Source organism: Ictalurus furcatus, chromosome 23, assembly GCF_023375685.1.
Source record: "Ictalurus furcatus strain D&B chromosome 23, Billie_1.0, whole genome shotgun sequence".
Taxonomy (NCBI): Eukaryota; Metazoa; Chordata; class Actinopteri; order Siluriformes; family Ictaluridae; genus Ictalurus; species Ictalurus furcatus.
The window spans coordinates 2,370,001-2,385,433 of NC_071277.1; the positions used below are offsets into that span (position 1 = coordinate 2,370,001).

General features: G+C 43.5%; 1 protein-coding gene across 8 annotated transcripts in view; it reads right to left on the bottom strand.

The window, feature by feature from the left end:
• The window catches only part of mllt10 (MLLT10 histone lysine methyltransferase DOT1L cofactor), an 81,166-nt gene that overhangs the window by 11,637 nt on the left and 54,096 nt on the right, over positions 1-15,433 (bottom strand). For 7 of the 8 annotated variants that reach the window (XM_053612130.1, XM_053612127.1, XM_053612124.1 and 4 more), the window contains 3 exons: positions 9,761-9,881; positions 6,572-6,644; positions 4,700-4,872 (listed from right to left, as the gene is read on the bottom strand). In XM_053612130.1, the coding sequence (XP_053468105.1) occupies positions 4,700-4,872; positions 6,572-6,644; positions 9,761-9,881 (367 nt within the window). The remainder of the gene's footprint in view (positions 1-4,699; positions 4,873-6,571; positions 6,645-9,760; positions 9,882-15,433) is intronic. The other variant, XM_053612125.1, reaches the window with a different exon arrangement.

Genomic DNA, 15,433 nt, shown 5'->3' on the forward strand with positions numbered 1-15,433 from the left:
AAGGTCACTGATACGTGACAGCACTGAAACAAATCTGCATATATGTGATGCTACATAATTTATGCACTTTTATACCACAGAGCTGCTGAGCTGTCAAATTTGATTAGTCGGAATTCATCCCCCCCCCCCCCCGTTAAAACATATTTCCTTATTAACTGAGAGAGAGAGAGAGAGAGAGAGAGAGAGAGAGAGAGAGAGAGAGAGGCTGCTGAGAGAACAAACAACTGTTTATAGCTGCTGTGGTGTACATAATCACAAAAACTTATCATGCAGATTTCCCACATCATTAAATGCGACTATGAACGGATAAAAAGGATGAAGGTCTTTCATTTAAAAAACTACATTTATGGATCGTTGTTTAAATGCCGTGCCAGCATCAGTGGCGACTGTCCTGGCGAGATCAAGGGAGGTAGAGCAGGGCATTCCAGTCATTCTTGCAGCATTTCAACAATAAACTCTCCCGACCTTTCAAGTTATACGAGGTCCTTCACTTTAATATTCAATACGAACTCCAGGATTTTTCCTGCCGAGACATTTTGGAAGACTTCTACTTACAGTAGGTACTTTCTGAGTAAAAGCGTTGTCGAGTATTGTTAAGAGCAGGACGGTCCATTAGTACGCGTTTAACGGTCATCGTGGTGGTACAGGCATCGCATGTCGGAGGTTCTTCAGCGTTCGGTAGGAAAGCGTGTGTCATTTAAGAAGTAGGCACTGTAACTGTTGCGGTATAAGACAATATAAGAGGTTTTTTTGGCATTGGTGCGGCCAAAAACGCTCGATTTTGCGGTGTTTTTTCTTCTTCAAATTGTGCGATGCAGCTGCCGGAGTTTTTTGTGCGTTTTTTGCGTAAAACTACTTGCATTGGTCTTTCACTGTGATGCTTGTTGGTAAACGAGACCTTTTAGCAGTACTCGTGTTCGACGCGTGTGAATCGAAGAGGGCTTTGGCCGAATGCGCGTTGTGATGACGTCACATGACGCCTCTCGGCCCAAATCCGCGGTAATTTCGTTTTCTCGATTTTGCGTTCATTTCTGCGATCGCAAACTCCTCCCACTCCCGCACGTCCTACCGTGTTTTATTACTTACTCACTTCACTTTGCTTCGATTTGATGTTATTCACCTCTACTAATTCATACCCAGCGTACAACACTGTGGTCAACATGTGCAGTTTGTAATCGACCCTAGAAACAACTGGACGTTCCAGACCCACGGCTGAACCCCTGAGAGCAGCACGGAGCCGAACTTTCCTCTGATTTAGGAGCGGTTATATCCGAACGTTAACCCGCATTACCGGAACCACAAAACTGGTTTTAGATGAGCAGCACGGGGGGGGGGCGCCTTCTACACATGCTGGCACTTCCTGTTGAGGCCCTGTTGAGTGTTTCCTCTCGTACATGACCAACAGCTGCTCCTCATAAAGCGGAACAGTCAACGCGTGATGTATTGCAGGGCGGGTTCTCTCGCGTAAAAGCTTCACGAAACTCCTGCACAATATCAAACACTTTGAGGTGAGGAACGCGGCGGAGCTCCTGGGCACTGTGGGCTTTTAAATTAAAAGCACCGTGGGATTCAAAATTCAACAGCACTGAATTATGGGATTGCCTTCAACATCGTACACTGTGAGACGAGCGCTCATTTAGCTAACAAACAAAACGAGGAGCAAATTCTACAAATTCCAGTTCATTAATTAGTCCAGTTAATAATTTGTTAACGAGAAGCTTTTTTTTCCCCCTCAGCCTATTAAACAACTGAGCTACGCATCTCTGCCACTGGAAAGGAAAAAAAAAAAACAACAACAACAACAACAAAAAAAACATTTTCATGGATTTGTTAATCGGAGAAATGAACTAGGGAAGAAACCCCAATAAGGAAGAGAGCTTATAATTACCGTGGCAAACGTAATTAATTCATTAATCTGTTGGCGAAAGCCGACTTGCATAACAAAGTCCTGTGATGGATGTAATTACAGACTTTTACTGGGCGTGCAGCTCGTCTGATTGACAAGCTGTTCAATGCTGCTAAAGTGTAAATATACATATTTTATCAAACACAGATGTACGCAGTCAATCACGCCGTCTGAAACGCACAAAAATGTGATCAAAAACGAAAACTCGAGAGGCGAGGGAGAAGAAATAAAGACCGAGGCGACCGATTCCGAGCGTATAATTCATCTCCTAAGTGACGGAAATGAGCTGTAAAGCGCTGAAAAGATCGAAATTGGGACTAGTTCTGAAATCAGTAATCAAATTAATGACGCTTTTTTTTTGGTTTGTTTGTTAAAAGACGAAACGGGCATTCTCCGTCTTCCTGAATCTGTAGCGCACGCTGAGAACCCGCATCCGATTATTACTCGGTGCTTTAATCAAGCTTTATTAAAGTGTCAAGATGAGGCAAGCCGCGACGTTGAAGAGCGTCTATTCTATAAGCGGCGTTTACACCCAAACAGCTCAGCTGAACACTTTCCACAGTCGAGCTGCGCATTAAACACCGGATCATTCATCCAGTCACACTGCGACAGTTCAGCTTGTTTAACTCGTTAGTTCGATGCGTGTGTATTGAAGCTGTCAGAATGTATTGCGCTGTTTAAACACTACTTGAGTTATCGTTTTTAGGCATTTGAAGGAAGAGGAGGAAGGGCGGTCGGTGTGGAAACGCACACTGCTACGTCTAAGCCATGTCCGCACGTATACGGAGAGCTCGCGACGTGCATTCTTCTTCCACGTGAAAGCAAAATATCAATGCTGGAGCAATAGGAGGAATTCAAAAGCGTTCCGTTTTTCACTGCTTGTGTCGGGATGTGGGGGGGGGGGAACACGCCGACGCCACGGTGCCAACCTGAGCATGCCTACCGAGCTGCGCTAGGATTCCGTCTCTGCGGTCTGTAATTTCCCATTTGACAGCGTGCGCCCTCGTGCAGAGACGCCAGAATAGGACGCGCTGTACGCTGCTCCTGAATCCAGCGCTCCGGCGCTCCAAGTCGTACTGCAAACTGAGATTGTGGATAAGGCCCGGGCGAACTATTCGTACTCAAGTGTAAACTTCAGCAGTGATTTATCTTATCCTCGGTCAGTCCGTACATACGAACGCTTGCGTGTGTCATTTTATGTTGTAGAACTTTTGGCCACGTTAGTGCTTTTCCGCGTTTCGCCCGCTCCGAATATTTCCCCCCGTTTTCCCCGCAGTTTGGTCGATCTGATAATTCTCTCTCTTACGACCGCACGGTTACCACGGTTACGGCGTTATTGGGATTTGAACTGCGATCGCCCAGCGATGGAACGCTTTTCTGTTGTACCACTCAGAAGCCCTCTTAACATTAATCTTGACGTGTTCGACAGAACGGCGTATGACATGCTATAACCGGGCTGGTGTACCAACACGGGCGTTTTCAATCCATTTCTGTCTGGGTGAACGTCTGTGTGTGGACAGGAGCCCGATATCTCATCTTCTACTTTTAGTCTCATATCGCAAGTCGACTGGAACAAACCTTTCCTAAACGTGCTCAAATATCACATATTGCATCATAACATATTCCTACATTCTCAAAAAACTACAGCGGATTTTCCAGAGATTTGGGCAGAGACACGTCATCACAACGCCAGTCAGTCGAACCGCGTGCGTCATTTTACCAACAGTGAAACGTCACTGCCAAAGACCGTGCGAAACAATTCCGTGTAACTGCAATTTCGCCAATTCGAGTAGGTTTCTGCAAAAAAAATAAATATTTTTATATTTTTTGAAAATAGCCAAGCCCCAACAATCACAAAAAGACTCTATGACATCCTGATATAGAAAAGGGGCACCAAAAAATGCAAAATCACAGATTTTCACAAATTTAATGTAGGGATTCATTTTCTGATTAAATATATATATATTTTAAAAATTATTTAAAAAAAAAACCCCTAATTATTTACCCTAAAGGTCACATTACTTATTATTTATTTCCAATATAACTTACTGGAGTCACTTTTTTTTTTGAGGGGGGTTTTTTTTGGGGGGGCTGAATATCAAATGATTACATTGTGCACGTACTGCACTTTAATCTGCTCACGATGCATGTGACTGGGATTCAAATGCAACTTTAAGGATTTTGATACCTCTAATGGTTATGAACTGTAGGTTACTGTGCTGGTGTGCGGAGTCAAGATTCTTGTGTTTCTACGTCGCACAAATAAAAAAAAAAGTCGCAAACGATTTTTTACAGCCACAGCACAGCGCTGTGCGTTAAACATTTTCGCACGGGTGTGTGTCATGGGGTTTTCATGTAGTCACAAGTATTTGCCATCATTTTATTCCTTTCATCAGTTTAAAAAAATAGGAAACCTTTTTGTATGCATGTAATTTTATATATATGTATAGATATGAAACATTTACGGTAGGATAATCAAATGACAGGACACTGCGGGTTATAATTCAGATGCAAGAGCGAGACTATTTAGTGAGAAGAAATGCTACAATATGCTTTCTATATATCTGTATCATTCTATATTATTGTGATGCACTCATTTGCAAATCTTTTGAAAAAATAAATAAATAATTGTAGCAGATTTCAAGGGACATTATCGCTTGAATAATATCTAAAAAAAATAAATAATAAAAAGTATAGCATAATCGAACAGTATATTCATGCTTACGATGGTATCATATAGTGTGTGTGTGTGTGGGTGTGTGTGTGTGTGTGTGTGTGTGTGTGTGTACGCACACTCACCATCTGCCTGTGATCCCTGCTGCAGTAGAAACTGCTGGCCTTCGTTCCACTGTCTCTCCAGCAGCTGTTCAATGCTGGTGGCCGCTGGTGGAAGCGTGTCAGAGCCCAATCCTGGCACCACAGGCACTGACGGGTCATACCGTATGTGCAGTCCGCTTAACGGAGACCTGAACGCGTCAGAAGACACCTCTCAGAAGACTGACACGCATAGTATTCGCTTGATTTGATTAATCAAGATAAACATGCAAAGAGCGTTAGGTTTCATAAAAAAGGTGCTCCAGAAGGCATAAAAATTTTATCCAGGAGTTTATTTATATTACAAAAGTATAGCTCGAAAGACCCCAATTTGAGCTGACTGACCAATCAAGGATAGGATCAGTCCTTAGAGACAAACCAAAGCAGACAGCTCTAATGAAAAGGCGAGAAAGAAAGAAGGAGTGAGAGTGTGTGCGTGTGTGAGAGAGGCAGAAAGGGGTTTTGGCTGCGTCTCCGATGCCGTAAATCTCAACGCACTCTTGTTTGGACAGACAGCCGTCTCTGTTGTTATGAATGCGCCGCTCCATCAGGGGCTTCCCCAAGCACGTGAATGTATCTCTGGGGTAATTAGAAAAAACAGACGGACGCCGCACGCTCATAAATCTCCACTAAGAGCGGGCGCGGCGCCAACGAGCCGTAATAGCCTGCTACGGCACGGATCACGGGAACAACATGGCTGGCGAGATGTTCACAGTTCAAGCGCTGACCGGCTACCGATGCGTTCCTGCCATTTAAACTGGACTAAATATGACCGGCGTGCGTGTGTGACACATGGGACTTGCTGACATTTCACACGTTTCGCACACATTTCGGGAGTAAACGTTAATCCGCTCGCACGTCTGCACGGAGCTGGATAAGGAAGCGCGAGTAAAACAGTCATGTTTGTTTCATTATCATTTGAAACACATTACAGAATACCGAGTTGGTCGGGGGGCAATTTTTATTGGACGTCTACGAGAATAATCAACAAGGAAAAAGGTCGTGTGTGTTGAAACACTACTTGTTGGTGTGACTAACCTTGAACTGCGTCTCATAATACGCATATATATTCGAGTGTTGTGATTTATCGTGGTATTGCCATTAAAAAGTCATACTGCTGAGCCCTAATGGACTTCTATATTCTTCTTGCATCTTTTTAGACAAAAAAAAAAAAAAAAAAATCCACATTACAGCATGCCAAAAAAAAACATTGCTTTTTAACAACATTCCCTTCAGTATATATATAAAAACATTTTTTTTTTTTTTACACGTGAAGCCGTGAACACATTTAAAATTACTCTTATGTAATTTTCCTAAAATACATATATTTTTTATTTTTGAATCATACGTGGAACCGTTAAGATTTTTATATATCTTAGCGCATTTGTATATCGCTGGATTCTGAGATAAGGCCGATATTAATATTACGATCAACACGGACATAACGTAGTGTGCATTACTCCGATGACCCCACGTTAAGCTGTCAAACCGGGACCAATTGAAATGAAGCCACTGATGCAGTTCACCTACCTGAGGAGAGCGTGTGTTCAACCGCATTTACATCTAAACTTCTTGCTTAAATAAACTTCCTGCTGTACAAATCCACCTGAATAAGCTGCACTGTCAAGGCTGCGTTTCGGAAAATGGCTCGCAATGTTTTGCTGCGCCGAGAGACGCTCTCGTGTCATCTATTGCAGTCTGCAGCAGGATGCTGATAGAGGAAACAGCTGAGCGGTGAACGAGAGCGCGCGCGCGCGCGCGAGAGAGAGAGAGAGAGAGAGAGAGAGAGAGAGAGAGAGGGAGAGAGAGTTTGCAGTCACCCTCCAGCTCTGGAATGTAAATAGGGCTTACCGTGGGGAAAGGTTCGCCTTTGGTGGGGTTCCTCGCCTGGAGAAGCCGAGCGCCCCATCCCCCAGCTCCTGATCTGAAAGATAAACAGAGTGCAGTCGATAAGGAGATGGAGCTTGAGAAAGGAGGGAACAGAAGAAGAGGAAGAAGAAGGTCCTCCGCTGGCCCGGCGGCCATCGCAACTCCCTCACGCAAATCCATCTTCAGCTCGAGTGTTGACTCTGGCAGCTCAGGCTGCGCACTGAGTGTCACTGAGACGCCTACATTACTCCCTCCCCCATTTTCTCTCTTTCTCTCTCTCTCTCTCTCTCTCTCTCTCCCCCTCTTCGTCGCGCCCCCGTGCTCTCTGTCTTTCTCCCCCCGCAGCCCTGCAGGCCCCATGCCAGACCCTGCTTTTCATTTTCACCAGTGAAAGTAATGAATCACACATGTGCTGAAGTCAGACACAACCCCTCCCCCCAGTTCTCTCGTGCATCTCCCCATCCCCCTCCAGTCAACGCCAGCCAATCGCAGCCCCCTGCACGGTTCTCTTCTTCCTTTTTCAGCTTTAACACTTTCCAGGCCAGCAGCGCCTGAAGCACTGGAGCCGGGTGCCCCTTCGTCCTCGACGCTGAAGGGGGGGGGGGGGGTGTGGAAGGGGGGGGGTGGAGCATGGTCCTGAATCAGGAAGAGTCCTCTTTCCTCTCATCAGGAGGAGCGCTGCGCTGTGTCAGGAAACGTATTACTCAATGCGGTGTCGTAGCCTTTCAACACAATTAGAAAGGAGCCCTCGAACAGTCTGTGCCGACAGAAAACCAGGGTCAGACCGCGAGTAGCACCGACCCTGCTGTTCTGTTCGTGTTAAAAACGACTCGCTGTAAATTACGTCTCGGGAAACTTTCCATTTTTACACTTTATCCACCTTTTTTTTTTTTTAAAGCGTATGGTGAGCCTGTAAGTGCAAAACGCATGAATTCCTTCCAAGTGAACAATGTTAACTCCTCAGGAGGACGACACAGGTTAACGCGACATTAAAACGTTAACGGACTCGAAACGTGCCGTTCTGTTATCCTCGGACATGAGTCATATGTCCATATTTGCCGTTTCATGTTTTGGGTTGGTGGTGTGTTTTGCACCTACGGACCTCTGTATCGAACAGGAAAGTGTGACTCGGTGCTGAACGTACGACAGGCGAGCGTTATCATCGTTTAATATAGGAGCCAATCAGGTCCCGATATGCAAACAATTACAACGCGACACTGTTTACCAAAAGAGAACGGCGTACACGGCGTCAGGGGCCTTTTTAAATTTGCATATAAATAGAATCTGGATGTTTTGAGTCTTTTTGTTTTTTTTTTTGTTTAGTGACTTTTTGTGGAAAAACCATGTCAAGCAATTTATCATTCAACATAGGGAAAAAAAAATGTAGAGTTTTTAAATGAAATATCTGAGTAACAATTCATATGCTTGTCTCGCTAATGCATTAGAGTATGTACGTGTGGGGGTGGTGGTGGGGGTGGTGGGGGTGGGGGGGGTGGGGGTTAAGGAGCAATAACCGGTGGAGCTTGAAATTTTTCCATATTACTACCGCAGATTCGGGCCAAGACGCATCATGTGACGTCATCACGACGCGCGTTCGGCCAGAGCGTTCTACGATTCACACGCATCGAACACGAGTACAGCTAATAGGTCTCATTTCATCACTGCGAAAGAGCGTGCAAAACAATTTCACGCGATTGCAATTTCGCCAATTCGAGTCGTTTCCCCCCCCCCCGCAAAAATAAATAAATAAACAAACAAACAAACTCTGCAAGTTGCATCACAAATATTGGAAAGGAAAATAAATAAATAAATAAATTTTAAAAAAGCCACAGCAAAATCAAGCATATTTGGCTGCAATAATCGCCAAACCCCCCCACCCCCACGACTCCATGAAATCCTGTCCAGTGGTGGAAAGCACAACCCACCATGATGAAAAGTTCCTATATTTATTATCGAGTGCTTCCGGTTATGACTGGTCACGTGACTCGAAGGGATTTCATCCAAACCTCAATAACTCAAAAACAACTAGGTCTATAATACAACCTCGACGTGGACGCAGTGTGTTTGTTGGTGCAACGGTCAGGAGACGGAAAGTTCTACAGCATTAATAAGTAAATAGATCACGTTTTTTTTTTTTTTTTGGCCACACATTTAAATAACGTTCTTGAAACCTGTACTGAGGGGATCGCTCGAATTTATATTACAGTTAAATGACCAAGAAATTGAATTTCCGTTAAACATGTGACGTCATTAGATCAGACTCACGGGGGTAAAGGTAAAATGTTTCAAATGTGTGAAGAAATAAGCAAAATGATTATTATTAAGCAAAAATGTCATTATTATTATTATTATTATTTAAAAAGGACCGCTGCTTGTAAATCTGAACCAGGACTTTCTGGGCTCTGTCTCCTTACGTATTGTTTACACGGAGATGAAGAGAATCGCATAACTATGTGATGACCGTAAAATATATTTTTTCCTCTGACTGTATTTACTTATTTTTTTTTTTACGATTTTCTGTTTGTTCCTATATGGTTACGCTTTATTCGTCGTCGTGTGCTTCATTTAGCTGCTCCAACAAATCAATGTCGCTTACGGAAACATTCCAGTCTGATCGGGAGATCTATCTATATGGAAACACGGTGAGTGATTTCTACAGACTAGCAGATCAGGCTTTCTGAACCCGAGCACTGCTTTTCTTTACCTCTCCCTCTCCTATTCTTAGCTCGACGACCTCCTGACCCCTCCCCCCCCACCCCTTAAGAACGAGGCCATGACTGATCCATTATTTCTCAAAGGCCACATGCCCACCCTCTCCCCCTTCAGCTGGTCCCCATTTTCAGCATGGCCTGTGGATTGTGGGATTGGTGAGGTGAGGGATATCCCCACTGTGTCATTTCCACAGTCACTGGCCAGATTAATGAAATGTCTGAGTGCTAGCATGCTTCATTTAACAGGTATGTGCACTCTCCACTCGTCTCACTCTTTCTACTCGCCTGTCCCGGGGAGTTTCATTCGCTCTACCTCTCTGCTGAGCCCACATTCCACAGGAACAGAGAAGCAAGGAGACCGCAGAGGAGAGATCTGAGACGTGACCCTTGTGATAGCAGGAGGTTAACAGAAGCTGAAACTGGATGGTGTGTGTGTGTGTGTGTGTGTGTGTCTCCTCACCTGCTGGAGAATTCTCTGACTGGGCGATGAGGGCGGCCATGGCAGAGTTGGGATTTAGCCGGTTGCCAAACATATGGGACGGCGCCGGGTTAAAGGTTCCCGATAATGAGTTCGACTGCAGCTGGAAAAAAAAACAAAAAAAAAAAAACAAAAAGGAAAAAAAATAAAAAAAATCACAATTTATTCAAAGAGCCGCAGTCAAAGAAGCAGAATGTAAATTGTGTGAGCGTGTGGGGGAGTTAATAAAGCACCACGCCAGCTGTATTCCCTGCAAAGCCAGACGACAGCAGCCTCACACATCATGTGCTTCTAACACTAATTATTTAATCCAATTAAACCATTTCCCTAATAAGGGCTTTGGAGGGAGGGGGGGGGGGTGTTTCAAATGCCTGACAAAATGGCAGTGCTAACTACAAGACTTGTGATTTCTATCACAATATACGTGCAGAAATAGAGCATTTCTTTTCAGCAAAATGGCATTTGGAGAAAAAAACATTACGCCCCCCCCACCCCACCCCACCGAAAAAAAAAAACAAAACAACAACAAAAAAAAAAACCTGGCCAGTCCACGGCGCACTGCTCGAACATTACGAGCGCTTCAGGGTGTTTTCCATCGTCACTTCATCTACACATTCCTGGCAGGGTGCGAAACATTCTTTTCCTGTTAAGAGACGTTCTCTCTCTCTCTCTCCGTCCAGGCCTTCAGCCAAACACGAGGAGAAAAGCCTCGCAGATTATGAATGAAACTCGGCGGAATCCAAATTTGTTGCGTAATCTGCTTTAAAAAAAAAAAAAGCTTAGCCGTGTCATAACGGCGTGTTTATTCCGCTGGCTAGGTTGTCTTTAAGGGCTTTACACTTAACCTCTGTCGAGCTCACGATGTTTTATGATGCAGGGGTCCTTTCGGTTCCGCCCGGATCGCTGCCAGCTCTGGAAATTCTGGCACAATGGCTCAATTTCTCCAAGAATCATAAATATAAAATGTCATATAGATCAAAGCTCATAGTAGGAATATCCAACACACACACACACACAACTGTGGATGGTCTAAAATACCGATTACTCTCTATTCCATTTCATCAGAGGCTGCACAAGTTCCTTGTGTTTTTTTTGGCAAAAATCGTAATTAAAAAAAAAAATTAAAAATCAGTCCCGTTTATAAGGAGACTTCTAAATGTCATTTCGTCACAAATTTCAAGAATCATCACATCTCTTGGTACAGTAATACTGAAACACCCGCACGAGTTAATGAACAGCGATCAACAGCTGCAGGAGAAGGAGCCCTTTTTAATATGGTGCACTCAGGGATCATTTTCCCACTACAATCGCAATGTCCTCCTGTCTGCGGCAGCGTGAGTCGTAATGCGTGACACATATTTAGAACCGGTCAACACGGCGAAAAAGATTTCCTGAATATCAGCTCAACGTTTCAGGTTGGAGCCCAACCGCAGCGTTCGCCTTACGGTCGAGGGATCGCGAGTTCGAATCCCGATGATGCCGCAGCCAACGTTTTCTAACTGGCGTAACGAATAATGGTTGCGGTTGTGATTTTAGTATTTGAATATCTGTGCACATCCCTAAGAAAAGAACGTTTCTCAATTCTGTTCACGTATGATGATCAATCCAGAATTAGATGCACTCCTTGCCACTTAAAACGCTGCTGAGCAGAGGTACAGGAAAAATTATAATAATCCTTTATACCGCGGTCTGTCCGAATACTCGATTCTGATTGGCTGGAAGGTGTGCGTTCAAACCGTATAACGCACAGGAAGTTCCGGTGAGTTTAATCACCGTTCTAAATGAATGCGCCGTCTGTAAACAACTGTAACCATAGTAACATACAGGCCCCGTTTACACTAGTGCGTATCCTCGTCTACTCTACACGACCGAAAATGCAGGTCACGTGACCGTTCACGCACACTGGGCAAGTGTAAACAGGAAATTGATTGCTATTCCAAACCGCCGTTCCGTGTAGGGCTTACGCCGCTTGAAATGAGATTTGTTGCCGATCGCTCCAATCATGCTCGCCTGTTGCGCGTGTAGGCAGCTGCAGTTTGATAAAATACAGAATATAACGGCACAACGGCTGCTACGAATGACGACAAAGCCAGCAAAGCTTGCGGTTCAGTCTCCGTGTTGTTGTGTATGCGATCAAGGTAGGGTAATGGTCATACGGTAGGGGCTCGACGAATCGGGGAAGGATACGCAATGATCCAGAAGACCCAATCGGGGGGGGGGGGGGGGGTGAATGTGGGCGAAGCCACGCCTGCATTTACAAAAGCTTTCCTTTTGGTCCGTTTACACTGAAACGTGAGCCCGGAGTTTTCAAACTAAAACGTTTACAAAGGTCTCGAAAACGCCGGAGTGGTATAGATGACGGGCGTAACCGTAGCAACAGTCATACGTTTTTAAAACAAAAACGTACCAGTTTAAACAGGGCCTCAGTTACAGCTTCGTTAATAGAAGAGACGCGGCACAGACGCAAGTGATTCGCACACGCTCAGGTAATCTCTCTCTCGGTGAACTGTTTAGTGTAATTCATTTAAATAAATGTGATATCGCATCGCAGTATTTTATCTCTGGGTATGATTGAGAGCGGGCAGAATTCTAGCTCGAAAGACTCGTATATACAACAACTAACAAAAATGAACCTTTTTTTTTTTTTATCCTTTCAGTCAAATTTCGCATGCAAACGTCGATACTGGCTTTAACTTGTAAATGCTGGCAGGTGACGTCGTAGAAGCGGGATGATCCACAGCTAGGTGTGTGTTACACGATTTTGATGCACGACATAGAGGCGAAGACCCACCTGAGGCGACGCACAGGCATGCACACCTAGCCGTGGATGTTCCCTTACACATGTTTTCCCTTGTACGCAGTACAATAACGATGCACTTCATTATATTAAAAAAACAACAAAAACAAAACCTAACATTTCCTTTAACATGATGTAATATTAATTAGAACACAAAGATTTGAAAATGTGAACTTAAATGCGAAACCACCCTCTGGGCTCCGTCACCTAAACTGAGCTTGACCTTTAACCCTTCACCTAACCACCTGCCACAAGCACTCTGCCCGAGGGAAGATATTCAAAATATTTGTGAAAGCTGACACATAAATTGTCAAGGACAGCTTGACCTGTGCTCTCCTTCCTTCTCTCTCTCACACACACACACACACACACACACACACACCTCTATGCGCTTGTGTTATACACATGAACATTTTTCAAAACTCATACCACCCCATCAAAGAATATCGGTTACAGTGGTGTTGGGGGCGGGGCCTAAAGTCAGTTAATTACAGTGAATTTGGGGGCGGGAGCTGTGGACCGATTCATTACGGCGACGTTTTTTTGACAGGAAGTACAATCTGACTGGCATTCTTCGGGAAGGATCCACTGTCCAATTAGTTCCAGTGAAACCGGGGCCGGGAACTGCGGTCTGATTGATTACATGGTTTCCGATCAGGTCAGAGTTAATGAGTGGAGCGCTTTATTCTAGGCCAGCGCTCTAGCCCTCGCTCACAATGGCTTGGAGACGTGCAGTGACACGGAAACCCTGACGGACCCCGAGCAGATCACAGTGCATTCGTATCACTCTATATTTAAATGCTTGTATTTATATACACGTGTCAAGAGAGAGCCTAAGGAACACATAAAAAAAATTAAAATGCTATCCAAGGCTTGCTATTGTTTTGTCAAGGGCGCAAACACGGTAAGTTGCTACTCCATTCATAGTAGGGCTGGAGGATTTATTATATATATATATATATATATATATATATATATATATATATATATATATATATCTCCTGTATATATACACACATGATTCATTACGTTATTCATATATATATATATATATATATATATATATATATATATATATATATATATATATATATATATATATATATATATACACACACACACACAAGTTTAGAGCCACTTGACTGAAATGTTTCTGAAGGTGTATGATTAAATGCTTGAAATCAGCGGTGTAAACAAAAATATAAATCATGTCAACACATTCATTTCGTTCATTAGAAAACTGACATTTTATTTACGAAACAATATTTTACTAAACGGATGCCTTGGAGCGAAATATGCCGAAAAAGAAGCCAATAAGTGTCTAGCGTAGGTGTTAAACTCCTTTAATACTGTTTAAAAAGCATCTCAGAGGGATTCCTCAAGAAATCGGTTGAGAAAATGCCAAGAATACATTTCTGGAAATTCCAGGCAAAAAAAGGTGCTATTATTCTAAAATGTAGGGGAGGGGTAATAATAAAAATAAAGAATGAGCGTGTCTAAACTTTTGACTGGTAGTGTATGTAGTGTATATATATATATAATTTTTTAAAATAAATAATCGTAAATAAGTCAATTTAAATAAACATTTCTGCAGACATTAAATGTGTGTAAGTAGGACACGGGTGTGCTGGCAGTTTGTAAGCAATCCTGTGGTATGTATTGTACATCGTAGAAACCCCATAGAGAATATTTCTGTCATATCGCTTACATCTGATTCATCGGGAATTTTAAAGCGAGCTCATTTTCCCTCCCAAAAACCAAAAATGCAAATCCCTAATATCCGCTTGGAGTGGGGGTTTTATTTTCAGCCCGGTCTGCATTTAACATTTAACCATTAACCTCGTCCTTTAAACGCTAGAAACAACATCGGCGAAGCTCTGCGTTTATTTTCCCACGTCAGCCATCTTGTCAGGATTTCCCATCGTTTCGCACGCATTTTTCAGCCCTTCTTTTGACAAAGAGAGTGCTATCCGGTGTGCTTCTTTCAGAGAGGCGAGAGACAGAGGGAGTGAAGCAGAGTGTGAACACTATCCCTCGTTCTCTGTCCGCTCTGTCAGCTCCCATCACGTCACTGCGCTGCGCTCAATGCCTGAGAGTTTCCAGCTCCATTTTCATTTCTGGGTGGTTGATGGTGTTCACGAGGGGGTCGAAGGTTGGACCTACACTCCTTTAACTACTAAACAGCCCTCGTTTTGTTCGGTTCACGCTCACACGGGAGGACAACAGAGAGAGCGCGATAAAAAAAAATATGAAGACAAGGCTTTGAGGGCAGAGGAGAGTTGTATACACAGCTGTGTGCAAGTCGTTTTTTTTTTTTTTTTTTTGCATATAAAAACTTCCGTACGCTCGTGCCAAGGCTTCTTTAAAGTGGCCGAGAAACGCACAAGACTACAAAATTAGCACGACGTTAAACAAAATAGAAAACTAAATTTGACACAGAAACAGGGAAAATTGACAGTACGGCAATGTCACAACACACACACACACACACACACACACACACACACACAAAAAAAACAAATTCAACACCACAAAATTGAGGAAATTTTACTGCTGAAGAAAAAGAAGAAAAAAAAACAACGTCGTTTTAATGTAACTTGTTGCCAAATAGCAACATATTCAGCCTTGGGGTTGAGGCGAGGAGGTTTTTTCGATTTGATTTTGGTGTCATTTTTATTGAAATAAAATTCCTTTCTTTTCCTACACTGTGCAGTGTGTGGAATCAGGAAGCAATGTGCTTTCGCCAAATAATGTTTGTTCACTTTCCACAGGTTTGGTTTAAAAAAAAAAAAAAAAAACCAAACAAAAACAAGACGATGTTTAACAGCAGCAGTGCGTCTCAGCAAGCTTCAGCAGGA